The following is a 27,877-nucleotide window of genomic DNA, read 5'->3' on the forward strand; positions in this document are numbered from 1 at the left end:
AGCGCTCGGCGGCCGGCGGGGCGCGCGGCGCCGCACGTGGTGACGGGGGTCCACGTGGGCAGCGGCCATGGCGGTGAGAGGCGGCGGGTCCGGGCCGGGGGCGGCCGCGGGGATGATCTGAACCAAACCGAGCCGAGCCAAGCCAAGCCAAGCCATACTATGCTATGCTGTGCTGTGTTCTCCCCGCAGGGCTCTCCGGAGGCGGCGGAGGAGGCGGAGCAGGGCCCAGAGCCCCCCGCCGGGGGTGCGGCGCGGCGGGGGAAGAGGGCTGCCCCGACAGCCGCAGCTCCGCAGCCGGCCAAGCTGAGCCGCGCCGAGCTCTACAAGCCACCGACCAGCGAGGAGCTGACCCAGCTGAAGGAGACGGAGGATCTGTTCCACTCCAGCTTGCTGCGCCTTCAGGTCAGCCTGGAGGGCCCCGCGAGGGGAGCACGGGGGGCTGCGGGACCCGGACTCGGAGATGACCTGGGTTATCAAGCTGTGTTAGGTGACGATCAGCTGTAACTAGGTCATAGAAACATAGAACAGGTTGGCTTGAAGGGGCCTTAAAGATCACCTAGTTTCAACCCCCCCCTCCCCCGCCACACCTTCCACTAGACCAGGTTGCTCAGAGCCCCATCCAGCCTGGCCTTGAACACTTTAAAAGTGCGGCATCCACAGCTTCTCTGGGCAACCCATGCCAGTGCCTCGCCACCCTTTACAGGGAAAAATTTCGTCCCAGTTTTTAATCTAAACCTACTCACTTTCAGTTCAAAGCCACTGCCCCTTTTCCTATCACTGTATGCCTTCGTAAAAAGTTCCTTTCCAGCCCTTTTATAGCCCTTTCAGGTACTGGAAGGCTGCAATAAGTCTCCTAAGAGCCTTTGTTTCTGCAGGCTGAATGACCCCAATGCTTTCAGCCTTTCCTCATAGGAGGCATCCTCCATCCCTCTGATCATCTTCTGTGGCCTCCTCTGTACTGGCTCCAGCAGGTCCCTGTCCCTCCTGTGCTGGGACCCCAGAGCTGGATGCAGTGCTCCAGGTGGGTCTCAGCAGAGTGGAGCAGAGGGGCAGAATCCCCTCCCTCCCCTGCTGCCCACGGGGCTCTGGGTGCAGCCCAGGACACGTTTGGCTCTCTGGGCTGTGAGTGCCATGGCCGGGGCATGTCCAGCCTCTCACCCACAGCACCCCCAAGTCCTTCTGGGCAGGGCTGCTCTGGGTCTGTTCATCCCACGAACCAGGTGTAGCCCTAGCACTGGTTGTTGTTGAACCTCATGAGATTCTCATGGGCCCACTCCTTGAGCTTGTCCAGGTCCCTCTGGATGGCATCCTGTCCCTCAGGTGGTTCTAACATTGGTGATTTTTACGAGGAACAGCTTTGATCTCCTGGCTACTTGCTGGTGTCAGTGGCAGGATCTCTAGGGCCTGGTTTGTGGTGGGAACCTGCGTGGTTGTTTCCTGCAGCTGATTCTCTGTTATATAAACAGCCTTCCTGAGAGCTATGCATGTGTGAATTACATCAGGGTTTTTTGCCTGGACCTTGGTTGGGATGGAGATGATTGCAATCCAGAACTCACAGGAAATGGCAGGAACTGATCAAACTGCCAGCTCCAGGTAGGGTTTGTGGAGACAAAACTGGTGTGTTCCCTAGCTGACCAGCTGCTCTTTGCACCACGCTCTTGGTTGGTGCTGAAGGACAAGGTAAAAGGCAAGAGCAATTCCAGTGTTGCAGCTGCCTTTGAGGGTCCCCTTTCCCCCTACAGATCGAAGAGCTTTTGAAGGAGGTGACATTGAAGGAGACCAAGAAGAAGAAGATTGATGCCTTCCTCCATGAAATTAACAGCCTGCTGAGCACCATCCCAGAGACCCCAGAAACTGAAGTATGTTCCACAGTGATGGAAGAGGTGGCAAGACCCCTGTCCTGTATGGAGCAGGAGCAGGCTCTGCTGTTGCTCTGCAAGCATAGCTCCTCATGGACTTTCTCTCTGAAAAAAAAATACTTTGCTTTTTCTTGGAGGAAAAAGGGGGACACTGTCTTTAAGCTCTGGGTGCAGCTGTGCGGGAAGTGGGGTCTTGGTCCCCGCACATCTGCTGTTGTTGATGCTTAGAGCATTTTGTGTGTCCTGTCTGTTCCCAGCTCACTGACCAGGCCTGGCTTTCCAAGGATGTGAAGGTCCCGTTCCTGCAAGTGCCGTTCAATGTGAAGGGCAGGTTCCACTTCGTGCCCCCAGCCGAGCTGAAGGTGGTGGGCAGTTACCTGCTGGGCACCTGTGTTAGGCCAGAGATCAATGTGGACGTTGCAGTGACCATGCCACGGGTGAGTCTGGCCATGCCACCACCTAATGGCCTGGGGCCTCCTGGAGCTGTGTCCCCTCCTGTCCTCTGTGACCCTTGCCCTCTCCATTCCTCAGTGAGGTGGCAGCATCTGGACATGCAGCGTGACTTCCTTGAGGAGCTGGGGAGTGTGATCTGGTCTCTTGCTCTATCAGAGCTTGCAGCTGTTTGATCTTAGTTCCTCATCAGCATCTTCCTTCTCTCTGCCTGGACTGAACATGGCCAGGGAGATGCATGCTGTCTGGTTTTGTACCTCATTGCATTTCTGTGCCAGCTCCCAAGACAGTGTTACAGGGAGGGAGATGTTTGGAGGCTGGTAACCTCCCCTTGCTGCCCAGACTTGCTTATAAGAAAAGCTTGAGACCAAGCACACCCTGTTTGGCTGTGTGACTGCTCATCTCCTGCAGTCCTGGAGCCTGGTGAGCCAGCAACAAGCTCCCGACCGACTTGGAGCTCCTTGGTGCTGAGACAGGGCTGCTTGTGGGGCCAGGGAGAGCTGTGGGTGGTGAGGTGCCTTGGACTGAACTGAGCTCAGCAGGCAGGTGAGGTGGCACTGCCCCGTTCCTCTCTTCCCAGGAAATCTTCCAGGACAAAGATAACCTGAATCAACGCTACCACCGGAAGAGAGCCCTCTACCTGGCCCACATCGCCCAGCATTTGTCCAAGGAGAAGCTCTTTGGCAGTGTGAGGTTTGCCTACATGAACAGCAACCATCTGAAGCCCATTCTGCTCCTGAGGCCTCAAGGTGGGACTTGACCCTTGCTCTGGTGTGGAGTGTGACTGGATACTGGTGTTGGGTGGAGGGTGGTGGTGGTGGTCTCGGTCTCGTACCGTTTAGCGACCCTTTGGGGAGGGATCATTCTGGAGCTGCCATCACAACTTGTGAGAAATGAGACAACTCTTAGTTAAATAAAAATTAAAATAATTTATTGAAAACAGAAAAATTGAACAATTACAGAAATTAGAAAAATATAAAAATTTGGGATCCTATGGCTCGATAGATGGTATGCCCCAGGAACACAGGGATTTGAGATCTTCTGGCTGAGACAGCACTGGACCTCAGGTAGAGAAAAAGAACTTGCAGTGCTGGGCTGACTTTTGGCTGGTCCAAAAGTAAAAAAAATTACTAAAGGCTCCTTAATAGGAGTAAGGCTTCTAATACCCAGCACTAGATATCCACCACAGCGAGCCTGCAGGGGATCCTCTCGTCTCTCTCTTTTTGGAGCCTATCTCGGTGTTTTATAGTGCCTTTGCTCCGCCCCAGCCCGCCCCTTTGGTTTAAAGTGATTGGTGCTTTCCCTTTGATAGATTATCTCCGTCCGCCAATGGCTCATCGTTGTCAGAGGGGTGGTATTAGTTGAGATAAGGGTGCTAAAATGCCTTCATTAAAATTCAGGTTGCCACGGAGCTTGCCGACAGGGTTAACGGCTACGGGGCTAAAAATAGCTGCTGGCTATTAGAACTGGGGTTTTTGGAGTTAGTCCTTGGAGCCAAAGTGCAAGTAAAAACACCTAAAAAAATATTAAAATACATCCAACACATCTCAAAACACTTGTAAAAGTATACAGTAAACACAGGAAAGATAACTCTTATGGTGTACAGGTGGTTTGAAGTTTGAAAAGGGAGCATAAGTTGGGGATTTTTAACTGGGAAGGGTGCAACTCTCTTAATAAACTACTTTGAACAATTGAAAACACTGATAATGGAGCTTGATTTTTGTACCTGGGCTGATTTTTACATTTAAAATATTTAACTCAGAATTAATTAATTAAAGCACTTAATATGCAAAGACCAAGCACAATTAGGGATTTCATGTATGACACAACTGATGATAAATTTTGGGTGCTTCTCAGTTGTTTTCTCCCTTCATCCAGAGTCTAGTCCTCAGGGTCTCTCCCCTTCCCAGTCCTCCTCTGCAGCTTGGCTGGGCACCCCAGCCTTGGCCTCACTGGCTGGCACATCCTGTGGGTACTTCAAGGAGTAAAAAAGTAAACCCTACAAAACACATCTGTGTCCTGCACTGCCCATCCTCCCTGCTCTTCCCAGCCCTGTTCCCCACCGTCCTCTTGCCTTCCCCAGGAACCTGTGTGCAGCCTGGCTCTTCCCTGATGGGATGATGTGGGATGCATGGGCTGCTGGGGCCTGCTTGTTCCCACAGCCTCCAGGAGTTAGTGGATTGGGGTCTGGGACAGACGTGGCATGACAGGGCGAGGGCAGGCGGGGGTGCCAGGCTGGCCAGTGGGGAGGAAGATGGGACTGCGATATGAACAGTGTGGCCTCAAGGTCATCATTGGCTCTGGGATGTAGTCACTCTATGCTCTGAGATGATTTCCACTGCTGCAGAACTTTGCTGGGAAGGAGCTTTTTCCTTTGCCCAGGCTGGGCATGCTCTGTGTTTTTCCAGTTTAATTTCTGACATCTCTTCCTCCTGCACATCTTCCCCCTGGTGCTTACAGGCAAGGATGAGAAGATGGTCACTGTCCGACTCCATGCTTGTCCTGACTCGGGTCTCTTCAAACCCAGCCGCTTCCATCCCAGCAAGAACAATGTCCGGACCACCTGGTTCATGGAGCAGAGCACCCCCAAAGAAGGTAGGGCCTGGGGCTGGGGGAACATGAGGCTGTTTGTTTCAGGCAGAGACTGCACCCAGTGCCTTCGGGTGGGTTTGCTGCCGCCCTTTTCTCTGGGCAGGCGGTTGGTGATTGGGTCCAACGTGCTGTCATCTGCCCACACAGGAGCCACCGAGCCACCGACCCCGCACTACAACAACTCCATCCTCTGTGACACAGTGATGCTCTCCCACCTGCATTTCTTGTCTAACGCAGCCACGGACTTCCCAGGCATGAAGGATGGCCTGGCCCTCCTCAAAGTTTGGCTGAACCAGCGGCAGCTCTGCAAGGTATGTCCTGTGCCAGGGGAGGCTGTGCTTTCCGGGCTAACCTGCCTTTGGCCTGCTGTCCTTCCTAGGCTGGAAAAGGTGGTGGTTTGGTCCTGGTGCATGGGGTGGTGGCTTGTAGCTTTGCTTTGACCTGTGTTAGGGTTTCATCCTAACCCGTGGATTGTAATGGAGTTGTGGTACCTCTGTTTTCACAGGGCTTGGGGTGCTTCAGTGGCTTCTTGGTCTCCATGCTTGTTGCCTACCTGCTGATGAAGCGCAAGATCGTCAAGATGATGAGTGGGTACCAGGTGTTGAGAAGCACTCTGCAATTCCTGGGTGAGTTTCCAGGGGCCTCTCTGGACTGGGAAAGGTTGGTGTCTCTGCACAAAGCCTGAACACAGTGGGGGAAGAGGCAGAGAGGCCATTGTGGTTTTTCTTTCTCTTGTGCTAAGCCCATGTGGGAGGGATGGACGGGAGGGGATGAGCCAGCAGAGCAGGGCTGGATGATGCAGCTTGCAGGAGGGTGGGTAAGTCCCATCATGAGGTGGAGGCTGGCATTATATTGTAGCACTGTTGATGGTGTGAGACCTTGGTGGTATTGACACATAACTGTGCCACTGTCACCAGGGGGAGAGATGTGGATGGTGGTGTGACTTGTTCCTTCCTGTCTGCCCACAGCCACCACTGACCTGAGCGTGACAGGGATCAGCCTAGCCAAGGATGCTGATCCCTCCCTGGTAAGCAGCCCTCTGGGGGCGGTCTCATGCCTGTGTCCGTCTGTACTGTCACTGCTCTGGGGCAGGGATGTGCCTGTTGCAGGGATGGCAAATGGCAACGATGTTGGGGTGTCTTGGTGTCTGTGATGTGCTGAGTACTAAGGACCATGTTTGCTTTTCCAGCCTGTTCTGGATGATTTCCACCAGGCATTTGAAGTGGTCTTTGTGGATCCCTCTGGACTGGTGAATCTCTGTGCTGATATGACTGCCAGCAAATACCACCAGGTACTGTGCAGGTTGTGGTGGTTCCTTGAGGTGCTGTCTTAGGAGTGAGCTCAGACAGGCACAGAGTGGTTAGATGTCTTTGAGGAGGATGTAGGACCAGGGAAGGATGTTCACTGTGGCTTTTTAAGCTTTTATCATCTACAGCTTTGAAGACTGGAAGTGAATTTGGAGACTTAGATGTACTGCTGCCTTGCTAGTCTTGCTGGAGTGATGTGGCTAGGTTGTTTCCCTCTTTGTGTGCACCTTTGTGTGAAGCCAAGCAGCTGTTTAGCAGATGTAACTGTTCTAAAGGAGAAAAGAACCCCACCTTGATGGCAGGGATATTAAGAAGGGACTGTCTGGCCAGCAGCAAGAGCTGCTTGTGACTTGGCTTCATGCTAAGAACAGAGACTGGGATCTGAGTAAGCTGCTGACCATGGAACTGGGCTGGCCCTGGTTGATGGGGGAGCACAAGTGACCACTGCTGGAGGGATTTGCTTTCCTTCCCCCTTTGCATTCATGCTCCTGCACTGCCTTCCCTCCTGGCTTAGGTCCAGTTCGAAGCCAAGCACTCTATGGAGATTTTGGATGACCGGATGGTGGATGGCTTTCAGGTGCTGCTCATGACCCCAAAGCCAATGCTCAGGACCTTTGACCACGTCTTCCAGTGAGTCTCAGTGTGTTGGTGGAGTGGTACTGAGGGAGCCTGTTCAAAGAGGAGTGAGCTGCTTCTGGCTTTGTGCTGGGGTAGATTTGGACTTACCTGGTGGGAGGTGGCCCTGCTAAGCTCTGAGATGGACACTGGTACCTCCTTGCACTGGGCTGTTCCACTTTTACTGCCTAGATAGCTTCCCAGAAGGAGGGTAGCAAGCCTTGGAAACAGTGACCAGCATCTCCTGAGATGCCAAAGTGCATTATTGTAGCAGCCATCCTGGGCTAGGGCCCTCAGTTCCCCACTTCATCCATCCTCTTAACATATCCCTCTCTCAGAAAGGATTTGCTGGCAGAGGTAGGTGACCAGCTTCTCTTCTTCTCCATAGCCTGAAGCATGTTTCCAAGCTTCAGGGTACTTGCAAGAAGATGCAGCTGCTGAATGAGCTGATGGATCGGGGTGGGAACTACGTAGCTGCGGCCCTGCCCTTCGTTGTCTCACTGCTGGCACGTGGTCTGTCTGGGAGAGCACAGCTTGTGGCTCACTCCATGCCCCAGATCTCTGAGGTAATGCAGCTTGGTAATGACACTGCATCCTTTGCAGCTTGTGGGGTCTTGAGTGTCTCTTGTTGCACTACAGAGCACAGGGAGGGCATCCCAGCTCACTGGGGAAGGAGACAGGCTTGTTCCCTTTGTTGGGAATACAGAACCTGAGGCTCTGCACTGGGCTGTGGGATGCAGCTGTGTGGCTTAGTCTGGGCACGAGTCCTGGTCCAGTAATGGGGCAGGGTGAAGACTGCTTTTGTTTTCATTGCAGAGACCTGTTAAATAAGGCTTTACCTGTCTGTACTTGTCTGGGCACCTGGGAGAACATAGCAGGAGGTTCATCTAACATCCCAGTATCCCAGAAGCTGCTCCTCCACAAGCCTCACCTCTCCTTGTGCTTCATGTTCCTCATTTTTCCACAGTGGCCAATTGATGCTGAGCCCCCAAAACACAAGGATGTTGGGCCCCTGACGTTTGGGCTCCTGTTTGTCCCAGAGTTTGCTGCCAGCACCCTGGAGAAGGGTCCGCAGGCTGATCACCCCGAGGTGAGGGGAGCCCTGCTTGTGCTGAGTAAGAGCAAAGCTGGTGCTGTGCTGTGGTTGCAGACAGCTCTGAGGCTGGCTGGTGATCGTGGGAGGGTTTTGTCTGGCCCAGAAATGACGTGTGTCCCTGGTCTGGCTTGGTCAATGTGCCCCCACAGGCCTTGGAGTTCCGGACCTTCTGGGGAGAGAAGTCGGAGCTGCGTCGGTTCCAGGATGGCAGCATCTGTGAGGCGGTGGTGTGGGAGGCCAGCGCAGTCTGCCAGAAGCGCCTCATTCCTGAGCAGATCATCCGGCACCTGCTGAAGCTGTAAGTTGCACTGAGCAGCAGCTGTGGGTCACTGCTGCTCTCCTGCTGTGTGTCCTGTCCCTGGTGACCCCATTGTCAGCTTCGTGCTTTGTGAGGTGTTTCGGATTTGTAAGGTCTGGAAGTCATTTTAGTTGTCCTGATGTTGTGAGCCGCTTCCCAAGAGTGGATGGGGAGGATGAGCACCTGGTGCTGTAGCCTCTGCTGGAGGTTATGCTAAGGGCAAGGAGGCAACATGAACATGCAGATGGGGTGCTGGGATGCTTGTCAGAGCTGGAAGAGAAGCTGTCTGGACCTTGGAGGACATTTTCATGAAATCCTCTGTGACCTTGTAGTGGTTCACAAGAGGGTCCTCCCTATGGCATTGGAAAGCCTCTCTGCTGCAGTTTATACCGTCTGCCAAAAGTGAGGCCCTCTTCCACACAAAGGAGGGTTTGCCTGTGCCTCTTTATCCTGACCTGAGGATGGGTCTTGTGAGGGAAGGCAGCACACTTGGCTTTGCATCCTGTGAAGCTGCACAAGTTACTATTCTGCTTTGGGTGGATTACTTGGGCAAGGGAGGAATGCACAGAGATCTGTCTTTTCACCAGGACCTTTGTTTAGAGAGGGATTTCTCATCCTTGGGCTGACCCATGCAGTGTCGATAGGATCAATGGGCTGGCATGTCATAGCTTTAATGCTCTGTTGTCTTTTCACACGCAGGCATGCGGACATTCCTGAGTCTTCCATCTGCTACACAGGAGCCCTGCTGGAATCTGTGATCAGGACTGGGAAAGAGGTATGATTGGTCTCCCAGTGGGGCTGGAGCTTTTTCCAGGAAGAGCAGTGAGGGGAGGGCTGTAAGGAAGGTCATTTTAGTGGCCCTGAGGCAACTGGGTGGTTCCCAGGAGAATGGAGTAAGGGTAAGGATCTACCAAGTCTTTTATGGCAGCCAAGGCATAACTGCTGAAATCCTCTTGCTTTAGCACTCCCCACACCTCATTTTCCCCTGCAAGCATCCCATTGTCCTATTCTCTCTGCTTCTGCCCCTCTGTCCAGATGTCTGAGGATATATTGCTGTCGCACAGTGCTCCTCTGGCTGCACCTTTGAGGTACTGCATCCTGCAGGACATGGGCCAGACAATTCTGTGCTCCCATCCCTTAGGTCCATCTGGGAAACCCCCGAAAAGGATCTTTCCTGGCATATTGCGAAGTGCTAGATTGTACTCTGTCTGAATGTGCAGCTGAAACAAAGAAACTCCACTTTTAGACAGAAAAGATGTGTCTTGGAGGCTGGGAAATGTCCCTCCTTACAACTTCTGCTTTCCAGCTTGTGAAATTAAAGTCTGGAGATGAGCCATCAGCACTTTGGCACACTTAGTTGGTCTTTTTTGTACAACCAGCTCTTTACCTGGTTGTCGGATGGAAGAAGAAATTGTTTCCTTTCCTCTTTTTAAGATCTAAGGGGTGCACATTTGATGGAAAGAATGTCCTGTGCCAGGACCAATTGCAGTCTGGGCAGAGTTGTGTGTCAGATTTGGGATGAGATGCTGATTTTCACAGCCTGTTGTGTGGTGAGGCAGGAAGGTCTGTGTGCTGTGTCCTTTCAAGCTGGTCTGGGGTTAGCAGGGCTGTTACACCCCAGTCTGACAGGGGATGCACTTTCCTGGAGCTTGAGGGGTGCTTAGGAGTCCCATTGTTGCCAGTCCTTGAGGAACAAAGTAGAAAGTTGCTGTTGAGTGTGGGGTGGTGGGTACAGGGGTGTCTAGTCTTCCAGCTGTTTGTGTGCAGTCAGCCTGGGGAGCCAGCAGTGTGAGGATGGAGGGGATAAAGGCAGAGGAAGGGTGCAGCCACAGGCAGGCCGGGGTTTGCTGTTTGTGGCACACCCCACAGAGGGTGCTGCTGCTCCGCCAGAGAGCCCAGGGTCAGAAAACTCCAGGCGGGTTGGCTCCTTGTGTGGCTCTCAGCTGCCTCTGAGCTGGGTGGTTTGGTGTCACCAGTGTGTCCTCCCTGTTCAAGCTCCTCTGCTGTTATTTGGGGAGGTGGAAGCAGGGAGGGCAGCACCAATTCTCCTTTTGGTGCTTCTCATCTGCCCTCCACAAGGCTCTTGTGATGCTCTGAATGTTTTCTGTCTTTGCTTTTGCCATGCTCCAGAGCTCTGCCCTGGCTAAGGATGTAGTCAGTGGAGTTTTCTGTTAACTGCTGCCTCTGTTGACGTCATGGTAACTGCTGGGGAGACAGTGGCAGGGCTCTCACCTTGCCAATGTGTGATCTCTTTATTCCCAGATCATTCTTGGCTTCTCCTTTATTATAGCGATTGCTGCCAGTACAGCTCTTGGTGCTGCTTTAGTGTTTTGCAAAAGAAATAATTGTATTTGCCACTGGAAATGCAGCCTCTAGGATGCCTGTGGCTGCTGGGGAGTCACATCCAGCCTTGCCCTTGTCTTTCCTCTCTTTCTGACCTCCCCATTTTGCTGAGTGCTCTTGCCAGAAGCTGCTCCCTGGGGTAGCAGTGCTGGCTCCTCAGAGCTTGGCTGTGATGCCAGCCCATGAGGGAGGTGAGCTGAGTGCAGGAGCAGTAGAGGTGCATGGAGAGGCTCCCTGTGTCTGCAGGCATCGGGAACGGGCGAGGAGGCCATGGTCAGCGTCGTCTGCTCCTACAATGACCTGAGCCGCAAGCTTTGGAACCTGAAGGAGCTGCCGCTGACTGTGACGGCTGTGCAGGGTGTCCATCCAGCCTTCCGCTACACGGATGTGAGTGTCCCGGGGCATGGCCATGCATGGGGGTCTGCAGCGAGCTGGGGTGTACCCTGGCGTGAGGGAGGACCGAGAGAATGGGTCACTCACTGGTTTTGTGGCTCCTGAGAGCCCTTGGGGCGATGTGGGGTCTCTTCTTTGCTGTTTGTCCTTTGTGTTAGCTGTGCACAAGCTGACCAAATCCTCTGTATTGGAGGGCTTTGCTGGTGTGGGAGGTTTGGGTGAGGGGAAACACATTGTCAAGAGGTTTCTGCTCCCTGTTCTCAGTTGCTGGGTGGCTATTCTCTTTCAGGTCTTTCCTCCCATTCCTATGAAGCCGATTTACTCCTTCCATAATAGAAGCAAGCACTTGCTGCTTCCTTCAGAGGAGAAGCCCTGCCCAGCCTACATAACCCCTTTGAAGGGTAAGTGGGGAGAGATGTGAGTGGGAGATGATCCAGTGGAGGGAAGTGGAGGCAAGCAGTGATGCTGGCTCTGTTATTGCTGTGTTGGTGTGCTGCAGGCAGGAACAGAACCGTGGCTCCTCCTGCCCTCCTGCCATAACCTGTAGTTCCAGACACCCCTATCCAACGCCTTATTTCTGTGTGGGACTCACTGACTTCCTGCTATCCCTTCTTTCCCAGTCATCTGCCACATGGAAGGCAGTGGCCAGTGGCCACAGGACAAAGGAGCTATCAAGCGCATCAAGGCCGCTTTCCACCTCCAGCTGGCTGAGCTCCTCCGGCAGCAGCACCAGCTGGTTTGCAGGCCTGCAGTCACCCACACCGACGTGTACAAGGTGGGGGGGTCCCTGGAACCTTTTCCAGGCCTGACCTTACTGAGGGGGGGGGGGCTGTGGCAGTGGTCCCACTGGACAAAACCAGTATTTGGATGGTGGGCCTAGGAAAGAGTGTGGTGAGACTGCACTGATGTCAGGATGCTGCTCTTGTATCCCTGAGGGTCAGCATAACACACACCATGCTGATTGTGTCACCACCAAGCCTGACTTTGCCTTGTGCTCCCATCTCAGGATGGCTACGTTTTCCGTCTCCAAGTAGCCTACCACCGGGAGCCCCTGATTTTGAAGGAAGTGGTCACCCCAGAAGGGATGCTGAAGTACCAGGACACAGAGGAATCTCGGCAGCTGGAGCTGGAGACTTTGCATCTGCCCTATCTAACCAGCTCTCTGCATGGGTAGGTGAGGCAGAAGGTGCCTGAGGGGGTCAGAATGTGGAATGTGGCTGAAACCAGCATGGAGGTGCCTATGGATGCTGGAGGGAGATGGTGGGTAGAGGAGCTTGCTGTGGGAAGTGGCTCTTCAGCCAACCTTGTGAGAGGCTCTCCAGAAGGATTAAGGGATGGGTGTGGGTGTGCGTGGCACAAGTTGTCACCCTGAGTTCGCTGGTGTGGAGAAACAAGTACTAAGAAGCAGCATGGTTAGAGAGGAGCGTGAGGCAGCTTTTTCCCTTCTTCCCCCCAAAATCTCAGCACCTGCTGAAAGTCCCTGTGCTTGTGATGCTGTGTAAGTGTTCCTTGCAGATTTTTGCTGCTCTCTTCTTTCTTGCGAAATGCCAAGAGGCTGTTGTGGGTCCTGGGATGCATGGGCTGAGCAGTGGCATGTCTCCCTCCTCACAGGCTCCAGCAGCAGCACCCTGTGTTCGGCAGCACTTCCCGGCTGGCCAAGCGCTGGATCAGTGCCCAGCTCCTGAGTGACAGCATCTCTGAGGAGTGTGTGGACCTCCTTGTGGCATTTCTCTTCCTCCACCCAGCCCCGTTCACACCACCCAGGTGAGGATGAGGAGCCCAGGCTGGCCCGATGAGGATTTAGTCCCTTTCATTACCTGGGATGGAGGAAGGGTGGGATGCTGCTCAGGCAGGAGGTGTTGGGAGAGTTCATAGCAGGGAGCATGAGGCCCCTGTGCTGCCAAAACACTGTCCGAAGTCCTGTTGGGAGTTGCCAGAGGAGATGGAGACACTTAGCACTGCAGGGCTGTGGCTTTCCCTGCCCTGGGCACTGCAGAGAAAGGGGGAAAGCAGGTAAGGGCGGGAGTGAGTGTCCTTGTGGCCTCTAGGTGCTGGGTGCACCTGCAGGGTGTCTTGTGCCTTCTGGAGGACTGGTGAGGCCTCTCATTTTGGGGGTGATGGCCAGGAGAAGCAGGGTGAGGGCTGTGTTGTGGCTACCAGCATGCTGGGGCTCCTGGGTTCCCTGGGAAGGATTGTAGGGGTGCTGGCACCTCCAGCCTCCCTTCTTCCTGGAGGAGGCTTCCAAAGGAAGGACGAGGGGTCGGCCCCTGAAAGCTGAATGGAACAGTGTGTTGGTAGATAACCCCAGAGAACCAATTGCTTGCTGGTCCCTGGCAGACAGATGTTGTGGGGCCCAGAGGAAGTGAAATGAAGTTAAAGGAAATGTTTTTGTTCTGTGTGGAGTCAAAAGGTTACTCTGCCCTGCACTCGGGGTAGAGTTTCCTTTCCCAAAGTAGCAGGAACAGCAGTCTGATGCCTAGAATGCTCTCTTGTCTCCTAAAATAACAGAATCCCCATCTTCCCAGCTGTCTGGCTTTGTGCATGTGTTGTGTTGCAGGGAAAGAGGCACACTGGGAACTTGGCTGGTGTTCAGACCTGCACCAGAGATGGGAGCAGCCTTCTCTCCACCTCCTCCTTGCTCCAGACCCAGGAGTCTGGATGGGAAGAGCATCAGGAGATGGGGCAGCTGCGGGGGGGCAATGATTCACATTCTGCTGGTTTCTTTTTCCTGAGGAGTGGGGAACAAGGGGGGAAAAACTTTTCCTGGAGATTTGGAGAAGAGGAAGTGTCTCAAACTCATTCTGGACTTCCCTTTCCCACTACAGACATCTCTTCTTGGGTTGCATGTGGTTTGGGCATCCACTAAGTCAGCCCCAAGTGCAGCCCTTCTTGCTGCCAGGAGAGCAAATGCTGATGTTGAGCTATTTTGTCCTGCCTGCAGCTCTCCACAGGTGGGGTTCCTGCGCTTCCTCAACTTGCTGGCAACCTTTGACTGGAAAAACAACCCTCTGATTGTCAACCTAAACACTGGCCTCACAGGTGAGCAGGCAGCAGCTAGGAGAGCTGCAACATGAGATTCCTGAGCCCTCCTCAGTCAGTGCCTGGCTCCAGATCTCCTGGATACAGGAAGGCATCATAGCTTGTGCTGGGGGCAAGGAGATTTTCCACTCCTTTACTCCTGTCCTGTCATGTTTAACTTGCCTACAGGATGGGTTTGGTTGTGCCATGTGTGGTTTTTTTTTTTTTTTTTTTCTTGCCTGCCTCTGAGAAGGTGGATCTCAGTGATGATGCTCTGCTCCTTCTGGTCTTGTTGAAATCCGTGACAAGCGTGGGTGGTGTTGCATGTGGTGGTGTCTTTGAAGCCCTCTGTTCCTGCCCTCTAGTGTTTTGTCTGTTGATTGTCTTTTGGATACATGCTGGAGCCACAAGAGCCCATGGGATTGTCTTGACTCTGCAAAGTCATGGGGTGGGGGAGATAGTTATACCCGGCTTTTAAAGCAGATTTATAAAAAAAAGGTAAAGGTGTTTGGGAGAGAATTGGGTTTTGAAAACTGGTATTTTCCAAAGCGCCCTCCAGCTTATTTTAAGGAACTAAAGAGCTATTTATTTCCCCATTTGAGGGGAAATAAAAGACAAAAGATAGAACACTATTTGAATAATACAAACTGTCACTAGCTTACAATGTGAGTTTCCAGCTTGTGTCAGTTCTAGTACCTGCCATGCTTGAGCCCGCCTGAGTGGGTTTAGAGCAAAGGTCCATCTAATGAGAGTGAGGAGCAAGCCCGAGGTGAAGGAGCTCTGGTTGCATGCGTATTGTGGGATCAGAGAGTGGGAGGGGGTAAATCCTGCTGTGCTGCCATTTCCTGGCTGTGATGGGGGTGATGAGGGTGGAGGGCTGTGGATGGGGCAGAGCATCTCACCTGTCTGCCTGCCCTCTCCAGACTCTGTCTGCACAGAGATCAAGAACAAGTTTATAGCAGCTCGCTCTCGCCTCCCTGTCATGTTCCTGGCCACCCCCAAAGACCAGTGGAGCTCCATGTGGACCCGGGAGCGCCCCTCAGCACAGGTGAGCTATGCCCTTTGTCAGCTTGCCTCTGGTGGCTGCTGGCTTGGGGCAGTTCCCTGTTCCCAGTGCTGGAGCCAGCTCTGGCAGCCCTCTGAGGGAGTGGGGTCTCTTTTACATCCAGGACTGCCAAGTTTCACCCTCTGACTTCCTTCCCTCCCCAGATCCTGCAGCGCCTTATCCTACTTGCCTTGGAGTCTCTCCGTGTCCTGGAGGAGCAGCTCATGGACCCACTCAGCGACCAGGATATGAAGGTAACCCCCTGGGGCAGCAGCACAAGGGTTTTCAGGCTCTGGCCAAGCAGACTGGACTGTGGTGGTGGTCACTGGGATGTACTAGGAGGTTTCAGGCTGTGGCCATGTGGTTGCCCTGGTATGTAGAGCTGCAAGGATGGGAGGAGGCAGGCTGGTGTCCCTCTGTGCCACCCTGCTTCTGGGGGACCCGTCTCTGCACTGCAGCTTGGGGTGACTAGGACAAGTTTATTCTCTGGTTTTCTTGGAACATGAGAAAACCCACCATATTCCTGTGCCAAACCAGTAGTAGTATGTCCATGACTGGATCAAATGGTTCCTCTGGGAGACTCTGTTTTGGAGTAGCTGTGCAAATCTGGCTTGTGTGCTCAAGTCTAACCAAGCTCAGGGTGTTGGAGGTTTTGGCAGGACAGTACCAGGCACTCCAGGACAATGTTATTTTGGTTTGAGTGGAGTACTAAAGCTCTTTGTAGTTTAACCCTTTTCAGTTTCTCAGTGGTTTTATTTTTTAAGTAAACTAAAACATTCATTACTGCGGTGGACCTGAGACATGTAGATGTAGACATGTTCATTTGCCCTTTAAAGGGAGGTATATGTGTTTTGAAGGGTAGTTTGTTGGGGTATCAAGTAGTGAACCAGGAAATTGAAGGTGAAAGGACTGAAAAAGCCAAGCAGTGGTTAGATACGGCAGATTCACGTTAGGGACAAAAAACCCCAAACTAAAACCAAAACCAGAAAGCAGCACATAGAATGGATTTTTTTCTGCCTAGGCAATATAAAAAGGACTTACTAACACTGCTTTCAGTCCTGCTGCATTTTGCACTGGAAGTATTATGGGGTGAGATGTACTTGAGGCAGTAGCAGCGTGTGTTACAGGGCTGTGAAGGAATGAGACATGTCCAGTGTGCTGCAGTCACAGTGCCGGGCCAAGACTCAAATTCAAGAGGTGCACTGTTGGGGTGAGCTGGGAAGGGTTAGCTTCTAAAATGAGCCGTCACCTGGCAAGAGCAGCCTCCCAACACCTTGACTCAGCCTCCTTGGGCCACCTTCTGTCTCCCTTCCTCTTGCCCGTTGCAGTGGGAACTTTTGTTATTGCCATGGAATCCCTCTGGTCTGTGCCAGTGTCCTCTCAGGCCTGTGATGTTCCTTAGGGATAAACATGGGGTGCCATTTCCAGGGCTGGTAATGCATTTGTAAGCAAAGCTTGGGGCAGGGAGGAGGGAATAGCCTTTCCAGTTTAGTTTGGAGTTGCCTCCTCTACAGTTGTCTCCTGTTTCTAAGAGAGTGCTCCAAGTTGTTTTTTTGTCTTTGCATTTGGGTCCCATGGGATGTGCCTGCTGTCATGAAGATGCAGACATAGGTTTGCTCCCAGGGCACACACAGAAAGCCATGGACTTGAGCACTGGGTGGGACAAGTGGTCTGTGTGGACTAGAGCTAGGAGTGACTCAGTGCTGGTCACTGATGTTCTTCATGTGTGTTCTCTCCAGCCTGGTTGTAAACCAGCTCCAAGCCATGGGTTTTCTTTCAGTCCCGAGTAGAGCAGTGTCCCATGCCTCTCTGTTCATGTCTCTGCATCATTTGTTTCATTTGAAAATGTACACATAGTTTTAAGTTTTTTCCATTTTAATACAGCTGTATCCACAGCTAGATCCTGCCTGTCCAAATATTTACGTGCCTGGGATTGCTGCCCTCCATTAACAGGGTTTTGCTCTCACCCTCTATCTGCTTGATGGAAGATGCTGTTGCCCTCTGGGGCAAATCCTGGTGGACAGATGGGGCCGTCCTATTATTGAGCAGCTCCTTGTGTCCCCTGGGTGTTGTTCAGCTCCTGCTGGCTTCTTGATTCCCCTCTTCATCCTGAGACTCTGCCATGTGCAGTGCGGTTATCTACCTCAGCTCACCTCTTTGCCCCTCTCTCAGCTGCCCACCCCACTAGCATTTACTCAGTAGGCTTCCTGGGGTCCGTGGCAAACTTCTAACATTAATCTCACAAAAAATTTGGTTTACTGCTTTCTGAGGAGAAGGGGACAAAGTGCAAACAAGGACTTGGGAAACCTTTCTTACCTCTCCTGCTTGCTTGTGTGCTGTATTGAGTAGCACTATTTGTTTCTCCGTGCAGATGGTCTTCCGCCCTCCTTTGGACTTCTACGATGTCCTGATCCACCTGAATCCAAACCAGATTCCTCGGCACCTGGAGAGCGTGGACCGGCCGGTGAAATCAGTTTCCCGTGGTGTGGTGAAGAACAGCTCTGCTGTGAATATCCTCTTTCCTGTGGTGGGTTATGACCCTGTGCAGTTGTACCTGCAGGACCTGAGGGTAAGCACGGCCTGTTGGGGAGGCAGAGGGGGTGCCCAAGGGGGAGCTCCCTTCTGGCATTTGGATTGCCTGCCACTGCAGGACGCGGCTGGTGACATCTTTAGGTGTTTGCATGGGATGGACATTGCTTCTCCAGCAGAAGTCCTGATGAATGCGCCACCTCCTCCATGGAAATGGGAGGGCTGCTGTGACGTGAGAATGAGCTCAGATACAAAACACCAGGAGCTTTTGCTGAAGAGCATTGTATTCAGCACGAAAGTGTCTAGGCCATTTGTTTCCAGTCAGTTAATTCACTTTTCGTGGCTTCTTGTACCGATTGGTGTGCATGATGGGCAGTAACCACACACAGTTTCTGGGGGGATGTACAGGTATCCACGGCATGGTCCCAGTAGGCTTTCTGCTGTTAGGCCAATGGTTGTGCGAGCCACAGGGGATCAGTGTTGGTCACAGGGTGGTTTCTCTGTGTCTGACTGCATGCGTAATAACAGAGGAAGTTGGTAATGTGGCAATATGGAGAACATCAGTATCCAAAGTCATCAACCATGTTCTTTTCCACCATGAGGCCAAGCCAAAGCCTTGGCAAGCTGGGGAGACATGCAAGGTGCTGGATGAGAGCGGTGATCCTCCCTGGATCTGGACAGCCTGTGCTTTGCAGATGTGCAGCATCTGGCACTTTGGCCCTTCCCACTTCAGATGTGGTAGCTGGGTTAAATGCTAGTGTTGGGTGTGCAGAGAGGTGGGGCTTTGGTGCCTTTTTGTCAAAGCCTGCCTTGACTTGGAAGTGCCATCATCCCTTACTGACAGGAGTGCTGTGAGCAGTGTCAGAACTGTCAGCATGGGAATCTAGGCTGGCTGTGGCAGGAAGGGGGCTATGAGGGTCTCTGGCCCTGTTCCCCACTCAGGACAGAGCCAGCTTTCATGTTAGAGCAGGCTGCACAGAGCCCAGTCCTGCTGAATGCCGTCTGTCTCCATGGATGGGGGTTTCCTACCTCCCTGTCCTGATGTTTGGCCACCATTGAAAAAGTGGTGCCTGAACTGAAACTCAGTTTGGGCCGGAAGATTCTGGGCCCTTTCAGTTCAAGCTCCCCTTTCACCTTAACCAGGTACCTTAGGAGTTGGGCAAAGAAAACTTGCAAGGGTTTCTTTGAAGGTTTTCTCATCCTGGGCATAGCCCTGTTACCCCCCAACTGTGTGCCAGCCACAGAGCATGATAACCTGTGCCTATGGGAATCTGCTGTGGCTTCAGCAGAGCTTCCAGGTCTACCAAGGTGCAGGCTCAGTCCTCCTGTCACCCACAGCAGCTTGGGACAGTCTTGGGTGGTGGGAAAGTGAGAGACAGGGTTGTGTGAAAGTCCTCATGAAATTGAGGAAGACCTCAAAGTTGACACACAATTTCCCTGCAAAAAGCAGTGCTTCTTTAGCTGGAAGGACAGGTGGGAGAGGAGGTGCCCAGTGCTCTCCTCCCTTTGAGAAGGAAGGTGGACCTGGAGGTCCTGCAGACGTTGTAGAGAACACTGGGGGATTTCTTGGGGCAAGAAGAAAGGGGAGAAGCATCCCTCACAAGTGTTTTAAAAGGGAGCAGGAAGCAGATTTGGAACTGTTGGCTCTTTAACTTTCCTTCCCAGTGTCTGGGTCTGAGGAGTCATGTCAAGACCAGCCCCTCCCTTTTCAATGATGACTGTTTGACCTGCTGCCATATAACCTCAGTCAAGAGGAATAGATGTGGATAGGAGATGGAGTTTTTTAAGCCTGAAATCCTTTTCCACCCAGTGCTAGAAGTGGGTTCTAGAGCTGAACAGAACCTTTCAGCAGCTGCCAAGGTGCTGGAGATCCATGGGGACAGAGCCTCTGTATCTCTGAAGGGGTCAGGGCTAAGCAGCCCTTGTGGAAACCTGACAGAAGGAAGACTGCTTGCGTAAAGAGGAACTGGAAGATGTTGGATGAGGTGATTGCGAGAGCTCTCTGGAAAGGTTGTTAAATGCTTGCAGCAGATCTGGCTGTAGATTGAGGCAGTCAATCAGGAAACTCATCAGAGTTTATAGGACACTTTCATGCATCTAGACAAGTTGATGTCAGTAAGTGGCTCTGAAAGTGAAAGGTAGAGAAGAGATTTTCCTGGAAGGCAGCTTTTATTAATCCTCAGGCAATTATGATTTACTTGGTCCAGTCAATAGTGACATCCAAACTGCCTGAATTTTTACTGCTTTTTACTGCCTGTTTTTATTAATACAGGTTATAATAGATTTGGAATAGGGTTTGGTCAGGTTGCAAATTTACAGCTGCTCCTAAATCCAGTACGCCAACATCCCAATGAAGAAAGATGGATGTGAGCAAAGGTCACGTTGCCTTGTGGAAGCAGTGTTGATTCTCTTGGTGTCCCTTGTTCTTTGACCTGAGGGTGCTTAGGAGGGAACAGATCATGAACTTGTTGAAGCTTTCTCTGAAGAATGTGCTGTGGGGCAGAGAGCCTGAAATTGCCTCAGCATCCCTGTCTGGGGGGCTTTTCTTTGTCTCGAAAGCTCTTAGATATGGTTTGTTCCCTTATGGCTGTCATATTGGAGGTATCTTGCAGTAACAGTTTGCTTGTCATTCACAGCATCCAGATCAGTAGCAGGCAGAGCTGGAGGGGCTGATGAATATCTGTTTTTCTAGGCAAACAGGTGTTTCTTCTCTTGGAAAAATCACAGAGGTGATGCTGCACACGGTCTCAGAGAACTCAACCATATCTAGTTAGGCTGGAAGGCCTCAAAAGCTGATTTTGCACTGCAGGACCACCACCAGGAAGCTGGTGATGCTGAGCTGTCAGTAGAAGCCACTCCATCCATCAGAAATCATCTGGCTTCATGTCTCAGTGTACTGATGTTGTTGCTTAAAGGCAGGAGCTTTTCATCGACTTCGGCTTTGCTTGGTAGCCTCTCCAGCACCTCTTTGTTTCTCCTTCCCTGGCTCTTGCTGCTCTAAGTAGTGTTCAGCTCCTCCTTGTCCTGCGGACTGGGAGCCCTGGGGGTCATCCAAACCCTGCAAGAAGTTGGTGCCAGAAAGGAGCGTGATGGCAGCAGTGAGTCTTTATGAGAGATCTTGGATGAGAAGGCAGTTTGGACACAGAACTGACTGGCCTTGATTCAGAGTAATTTGCTCTCTCTTAACATCACAAACCACAGAACTGAGCAACAGGGCTGAAGCCATGGCTGACAGTGCAGCCCTCATGGGTTTGTAGCAACAAAGGGAGACATCTGCCACACAGATGCTGTGGGATTTTGTGTTCTTCTGTGGGCAGAAAAGAAACATCTGCCCTTTATTGAGATTTCCACATGGAAACAGGATTTAAATGCCTTGGTGTTTTGATTGAATTGAGAGGGGTAGGGAGTAGCTTCTTCCCCAGTGTGTTTGGGCTAGTAACCAGGAGATCTGCTGTTCTGTCCAGCCTGTTTGCCCCTGTTCTTCTGAAGTCAAAGGGATTAGCAAGGCAGTAGTGCTCTGGAGCTGAAGGATTGCTGTGTGCCTTCTCCAGGGAGCTTAATCAGAGTAGAAGATTAGAGGTGTAGAATCCTGCTTGAATTTTTCCTTCTTCAAAGAGATGTGCTGCAGGAACTGGCATGAGTTGCTCTGGTGCCTGGAAGGCTGGGTAGAGATGAAAGGCTGGCTGTGGGATTCAGGCAGCAAATTCTTCAATTCTAGAACAGATCTGATAGAAAAGCCCTGTTCTGTGATCCTGTGTGCCAGACATCCCACAGAGAGGGCTTCTCTAGAGCACCAGCCCATCAACAGCCTCCCTGCTACTTACAGTTTGGAGCACCTTGTGTAGCAAACCCTGGGTTGGCTTCTGGTAGGGATTCTCCAGCAAGGCGAAATTGAATTTAAGTGTCTCAGATGAAGCTCCTGTTGAGTCTCTGTTATGACTGCTGGTCTGTGTCATGGTGGCTGTGGAGCTGCAGAATCCCCCTATGTTTGCTAGGGATGTGGTGTGAGAAGGCTTAGTCAGTGCAGCTTTTGCTTCAGGGTGGCTTGGCTGTTCTCTGGACTCAGGAGACCATCCAGAGGACACAGGGCTTGTGGCTATGCATGCCATGCCCGTCTGCCTGCATTCCAGACCTCACAAAAGCCAAAGGCTCTGGTCACCTCCCAGAGCTGTTCACTTATGGTGGGGTACGCTGGGTGAAGCTGCCTGTGCCATGTCCATCTGTCTGTCTGTTATGGCTGTGAACAGACCTCACATTTCGTACTGAGTCTCTGGTCTCACCAGTTCACTGATGGGATGTGCTGTTGTTCACTGAGATTTAGCTTTCTTGGGCTGCACATGCCAGAGGAAGAGCTTGTTGCAGAGGAGCTGCCCATCCTGTGAGATCTTTTCTGTGTGGATGAGCAGGAAAATGCTTCCTGCTTTACTATAAACATCCTTCCCTCTAAAGCAATGTTTTGCATTTTTTGCACCTTAAGGCAAGAGCTATCGGGAAGACTTGGAGCCCTTTCCTTTCTTCCTCTCATGGTGTAAAAATGTGCTACTTCATGTTAGGAAGGAATTAATGATAATAAAAATTATCTGTCTCCTAAAATATATAAGCTGTGATTATGTGATGTAGCTGGAATTGGTGAAATCTTTCGAGGTCAGTCTGCTCCCTTCCTGTTTTGACTGACAGAGCTGACTCCTCCTGTGGTGACACCAGGTAGACAGGGACAAGCTGAAAAAACTCTGAGGGCTCTCATATTATGTAGGAAATTTCCTGTCTGGATCTTTGCCCTTGGAAGGGCAGAGGTGGCAGGAAATCATCTGCTCCCAGAGCTGCAGAGCCACTACGAGACCCTTAGCACTGTGCCCAGGGCTGGGGGTGGATACACACGTGTGTGTGTGTGTGTGCCCACCTGCTCAGCGAGGCATCAGCCCCGTGTGCTCCTGGGGAGAGCTGACAGGGGACTTGTGGCTGCATTTCTTCTGTGTTGGTAATGCCCTCCCAAAGGCCCTGGAGGATTTGTCCTGCAGGAAGTAACAGAAGGCTTTTCTCTCAATGGTTTGGTGGATTGACATGTTTGCTGATGCAGCCAGGAGGACGCGGGTGCCTTCTTTCCTTTATGTGTTTTTTTCCTGCTGCCCCAATTCCCAGGACAAGGGTGTGTATGTGGCTCTCAGGTGGAAAAGTTTGCATGGTTTGAAATCAGTTTGAAACCTTTTTATCAGCTGAATCCTAAACTTTACACCTGGATTTCGTTTGTCTTTTAAAAGAAAGTCACAGAGGTAGCCCCAGCCTGGGGTTACTTGGACAGTGCTCCTTGCTCTGCTGGCTCGTGGGGGAGGCTCTGTGTCACATAACTGAGAGCATCAGGGCAGGTCACAATAGGGTGACAGAGACCTCAAAACGTTAACCACAAATGTTTGTTGGAAGTAAGTAGCTTTTAATAGGGTTTTACACTGGTGGATTCCTTGCTAAGAGCACTTAAAATGCTCTTAGCACTGAGCAAATGTTTACTGATGCATTTGCCTTCTGAGCTGCTGTTGAACGAGGAAATGCTACTGTAGGACACATTTTTGTGTGTGGAGACCTCCCTAAAAGGCTCTTCCAGCAGCTGTGATGCAATGGTCCTAATCTCTTCATAGGAGCAGTGAAAAAAATGGGTGGATAAAGGGTGAGATGGAAAAACCCCTATCCCTAAACAACAGTGTAGATGCTTAACTAGTAGATAGTTAACTAGCAACAAGTAGATACTTAACAATGTAGATGCCTAACAACTAGTAGATACTTAACTAAGTTACACTTAGCTCATTGCAAAATCCATGCTTCAGATGGAGCTGCTTAACCTGGTAATCGCATTTTAGATCCAGGTATTGTTTTACTCACTACATTTCCCCACCTTTGTCATTCCTTTAAGCTGCATGGTTTCTTACAAAGCTCTGTCTAATCTTCTTCCAGGTGCCATATACACCTTCTCCCTGGACAATGAGGCCTCTCTAAACTGAAGCCCTGAGCTTGCAGGTCCCCATGTCTCTGCAAAGTGGGAACCAGCTGTAGGTTTTGCTGATGGCAGGGATTTCCCTGGGCCTTGAAAGCTGAATTGCAACCAAAGAGCAGCTTGAGAAGGGAACAAACACACTCCCTGCCTTTTCTCTCTTTTCTCTGAAACTTTTGCCAGAAGAAGGTGTTTGCAGGCTCAAACAAGTCCAGTGACACTGGGCAGAGAACATGGGATGTAGAAAGGAGGGTGAACTGTTTGCTTTTACTCCTTAAGCCTCTGAACAAACAGGAGTGCAGTGACTAATACACCAGACCCTTTTAGTGCTGCAATTTCCCAAGAACTGGATGGGCATCTCCACAGCTTGGTAGGCCAGCCTGAAGTACTACCACATGGATGATGCTGGGGGCAGGACAAGTGCTGGGATTTTGAATTGGATGCCGTCCTTTTAACATCTGCCATCTGCTCCCTGCTGTCTGGGAAAAAAATGGTATCAGACCAAACAGTGGTTTTATTGGGAAATTAGCTGAGCCTGGGAGGGTTTCTTTGCTGCAAATGCTTTACTGGCTTCTGTCCAGCAAGATGTATCTGTGAAAAATGCTGTTCTCACAAGGAGCATTGCATGGCACTGAAGACCTCGCCCTGCAGAGGAGCTGGGCTTTTTCAGGTTCACACATGCTCTGCTCCCCTTTGGTTCGGAAAGCTGCATGTTGGTGGTCAGCGTGCCCTGAGCTTTATTGCTGATCCTTGAGCTTCCCTCCCTCCTGCTCTTTGCTCTTTGGCTAAAAGAGGAGCCTTTCCTGTTGACTGGGCTCTGGGCATAACCTGTTGCTCTCAGCATAGAAGTGCCAGGGTGGATTGCCTCTTTCTCAATGTATTTTTAGACAGTGTTTTTTCTAGACAGTTGGGTGAAATAACACCTTGATCAGGCTTGCCCCTGTGAGAGCCCATGGAGTGGGGTGAGTTGGCAGTTCTTGGGATCTTCCCGTCTTGGTGACCTAATTTTGTTGCCCTCTGTGAGGGCAACAACAGTCCAAACTCAAATCTGTCTGAAGAGGTTGCAGACAACACCACCCCTCCTTGCTTATCAGGTCTGTTTTCTTAAAATGCCACCTTGCCCTGTAGGATTCACTGATAACACCAACCCAGTACACCTTTTTTTACCTACTGCAATCCTGGTATGTCCATACAAGGCCCCATCCAAGCTTGTCTTTGATGTTGATTTTCTTTTCATGCACATCCTCATGAAAACCTCATGATATGGTGATGCCAGCAGAGACCTCTCTTGGTAAAAGCTGGGAAACTAAGGGGATGGAGGAGAAGGCTGAAAAGGGAGCAGAGAGTCTGTATTTTGGGCAATAGTTTGTTCTAAGGCTGGTGAAACCCTCTGCAGAAGCTTCTCCTGTACTGATGCTGGGGACTGTTCGCTCAGCCTGGTAAATATGTCTTGTTGCCTGATGTTAATCTCCACCAAGATAAACAAGTATCAGCAAGCAGCTGCTTGGCTGTCTTGGTCAGCTTCTTACAGGGTACACATCTCTTGGTATCAGCATGTTGGGTGATGAGCTGTAGGGCCAGACTTTTGTGTTTGAGAAGTTGCTTGCACACAGCATTGTTTGCTTCTGCTGTGATGCTCATTTGCCTCCTTGCAGCCCTGGGAATCCAGCTTGTGTGGGTTTGGGGGAAGCCAGACCATGGGCTTTAGTCATCCCTTTGTGCAAGATCTCTCTTTGATCTCTGCTGCCCAGCACCACCAAAGGAGATGCTCACCGACACCACTGCTGAAACACAAGGGGCAGGGAGGACAGATTCCTGCAGGGCCTCCATTGAGCTTTCCATCTCTTTGCACCCCACAGAGCACTGTGTTACTTAAAATCTCTGCTCTTACATTTCCTTTTTGGACACTGTGTGCTGACAGCTCACGTGGGGTTTATCCTGGTGGAAGAAGGAGCTTGGATACCTTGGTTGCACAGATTGCAGAGCTTGAGATGTTGGCCTCTGGTTTGGGGTTTGTCTTTGGTGCCATGAAATGTACTGTGGCAGGACTGCCTGCTGGGTAGGGCCTGCCTCTTTCTGTCTCATGGATTGTGAAATCTTTGACATGATTCCTGGACACTGGGGAAGTACAGCTTGGTAGTGCCAGGTCAGCTGATGGAGGACCACAGTGAGGGACACTCAGTGGGTTGTCACTGAGGGGGTCACCGTTCTCAACCTGTGTTTGTTTTCTACCCAGGATGCCTTCGATGATCTTGCCTTGTTCTTCTATGACAAGCATGGTGGGGAAGTAATTGCAGTTTTGTGGAAACCTTTGAGCTTCCAGCCTCAGCCTTTTAAGGTGAGTTTTTGTCTCTGCTTTAAACTTTGTATTTATCCTGAAAGCCTTTTTTCTGTTGGTAATTGCTTTGTCCAACTCTTATCAGCCACAAAGCCCTTTGAGAAATGGAGATAATACTTCTGTTGCATCTTAGAAGGGGAGAAACCAAGACAGGGCTGTGACCACAGTGCCTTCAGTCATCAGCAGATCTGAGAAGGGAAATAGACTATCCCATTCTTATGGCTTCAGGATCTTACCCAGAAGTACCCAACCCACAAGAATCCAGGGTGGCAAGCCCAGGTGCAGAGTGCCCATGTCCCATCAATGCATGGAGCTGTTTTCCAGCTGCACTGTGTGGGCTGGCAAACCCTAGAGCGTGGTTAAGCCAGGTGTGAGGCACACTGGAGTGACTCATGCTGCTTTCTATGAAGGAAAGACGCAAAGAAACCGGTTACTCATGGCTCGGAGCTGGCAGCCCAGGCTCTTCTGCTGTCAGTCTCTGGGTGATTTATCTCCCCTCTCTTCACGGCCAGAGGGCATTGGCCATTCTGCCTGGCTGCTGTTGTGAAACTCAGTTATTCACACTGGTGAAACAGAGGAGGAGATGCTTGCATCTGAGCTGAGTCTGGCTGGATTAAACATGAGGGCTTTGTTTTTGCCGCTGTTGCAGCCAAGGATATCTTCCCACCTGAGCTCTTGACACCCACCAAAAGAGCAGAGCAGAAGCAGCTCTTACTCAGCCTTGTGCTGTGATCCCCTTTGCATACTCCTGTGCCCTGCTCACACAGGCTCTGCCATGCATATGCACACTTGTCATCCCACCATGCCCCTGGCCATTACTTTGCTTCCTGACTTCGTTGCAGTCTTTGGACTGTGGCTCCAGGATGAACCCTAAAAGGGGCTGGAAGGGTCACTTTTGCACTTTGTTAGCTCTAAAAATGAGCACTGATAGTGTTGAGAAGTGGAACTTGTGGAACTGGGTGCAGTGGTGTAGCAGGGTTTGGATGTGACAAGGCAGGAGAGGAATTTACTTCTCTTACTTGGGGCTGGAAGAGGTTGCAGTGCAGCTCTGAGCAGGTGCTCCCATTTGTGCAATATTTTCTGTGTCCTGCAGGTTGCCAGCATGAAAGGAAGGAAGGTGACAACTCTGAACAACGAGCTGGTTTGTGTTCCCAATGTGGAGGCAATTCTGGAGGATTTTGAGATTTTGGGAGAAGGCCTGGTCAAAAGTGTGGAAGCTCGTACAGAGAAATGGACTATCTGAAACCACTGAGAGGTGTCAGAGTGGCCTGTCTTGAAGCAGTTTGTTCACTCTGGGTCTGTTCCTTTTTATAAATCAGTCCTAAAAAAGCCTTTTAGCTTTCTAAATCCTAGAACTGTATGTTTTACTCTATTTATGTTTATATACCTTCTTCAGAAAAGAGTGGGATCTATTACTGTTTCCAAGAATACAAATGCCTTTTTATTTTGAAGAAAATATAAAGATGGGATAAAGTTTTTGAAAGTGTCCCTGTTTCTTGGTCGTTGTAGGAATTGGAGCTGTGTTCACATGAAAATGTCAAGGTCTGAAAAATTTGGCTGAGGTGTGCAATGGGAAGGCAGTTTCCTGGTTTGGAAGGGAGTTTATACCAGCTGCTGCTCTTGTAGGGGTTAGCAAAACCAAAAAAACAGTTGTTGAATAAATGACCAGGTTATTCCCTTCTGCTCAGCCCCAGTGAGGCATATTCGGCATGCTGTGTTCAGTGCTGGTTTTCCCACTGAAAAGGAGACATGGATATACTGGAGCAGGTTCAGTGAAGGGCAGCAGAGATAATAAAGGAGTTGAAGCCTCTGTCAAGGGAAGGAGAGGGTGCAAGAGCTGGTCTTGTTCAGCCTCAAGAAGAGAAGGCTGAGTGGCTTATTACCAGTGTGTTTTAATACCTGATGAGGGAGTGAAGAAGATGGAGTGGTGCCCAATGATGGGTGAGAGGGGTAAATTGAAATGCAGGAAATTCTGCTTAAAATACTTTTTCTTTACCATGGGGGTAGTTAAACA

At 51.1% G+C, this 27,877-nt stretch overlaps 1 protein-coding gene across 2 annotated transcripts; it reads left to right on the forward strand.

Moving 5' to 3' along the window:
• The first annotated feature begins 11 nt into the window (after positions 1 to 11).
• NOL6 (nucleolar protein 6) lies at positions 12 to 27,346 on the forward strand. 2 transcript variants are annotated; one of them, XM_032096336.1, is made up of 26 exons: positions 12 to 73; positions 190 to 402; positions 1,743 to 1,859; positions 2,117 to 2,296; positions 2,890 to 3,058; positions 4,770 to 4,904; positions 5,049 to 5,212; positions 5,407 to 5,527; positions 5,870 to 5,928; positions 6,091 to 6,192; positions 6,723 to 6,838; positions 7,212 to 7,389; positions 7,791 to 7,913; positions 8,069 to 8,217; positions 8,917 to 8,992; positions 10,807 to 10,947; positions 11,243 to 11,354; positions 11,574 to 11,728; positions 11,960 to 12,123; positions 12,565 to 12,717; positions 13,895 to 13,992; positions 14,895 to 15,019; positions 15,181 to 15,270; positions 17,388 to 17,585; positions 25,762 to 25,863; positions 26,957 to 27,346. In XM_032096336.1, the coding sequence occupies exons 1-26, from the start codon at positions 68 to 70 to the stop codon at positions 27,104 to 27,106; spliced, it is 3,396 nt and encodes a 1,131-aa protein (XP_031952227.1). In that variant the 5' UTR covers positions 12 to 67; the 3' UTR covers positions 27,107 to 27,346. The 2 variants fall into 2 exon arrangements, with proteins under 2 accessions (XP_031952227.1, XP_031952228.1); XM_032096337.1 differs by lacking the exon at positions 1,743 to 1,859.
• Positions 27,347 to 27,877: the final 531 nt, after the last annotated feature.

This window comes from Corvus moneduloides, chromosome Z, assembly GCF_009650955.1.
Source record: "Corvus moneduloides isolate bCorMon1 chromosome Z, bCorMon1.pri, whole genome shotgun sequence".
Taxonomy (NCBI): domain Eukaryota; kingdom Metazoa; phylum Chordata; class Aves; order Passeriformes; family Corvidae; genus Corvus; species Corvus moneduloides.

Bases quoted from the DNA above. Each gene is read 5' to 3' on its own strand.
- NOL6 (XM_032096336.1), top strand. The intron at 3,059-4,769 runs GTGGGACTTGAC...TGGTGCTTACAG, and splicing joins TCTGCTCCTGAGGCCTCAAG to GCAAGGATGAGAAGATGGTC. The intron at 11,355-11,573 runs GTAAGTGGGGAG...CTTCTTTCCCAG, and splicing joins CTACATAACCCCTTTGAAGG to TCATCTGCCACATGGAAGGC.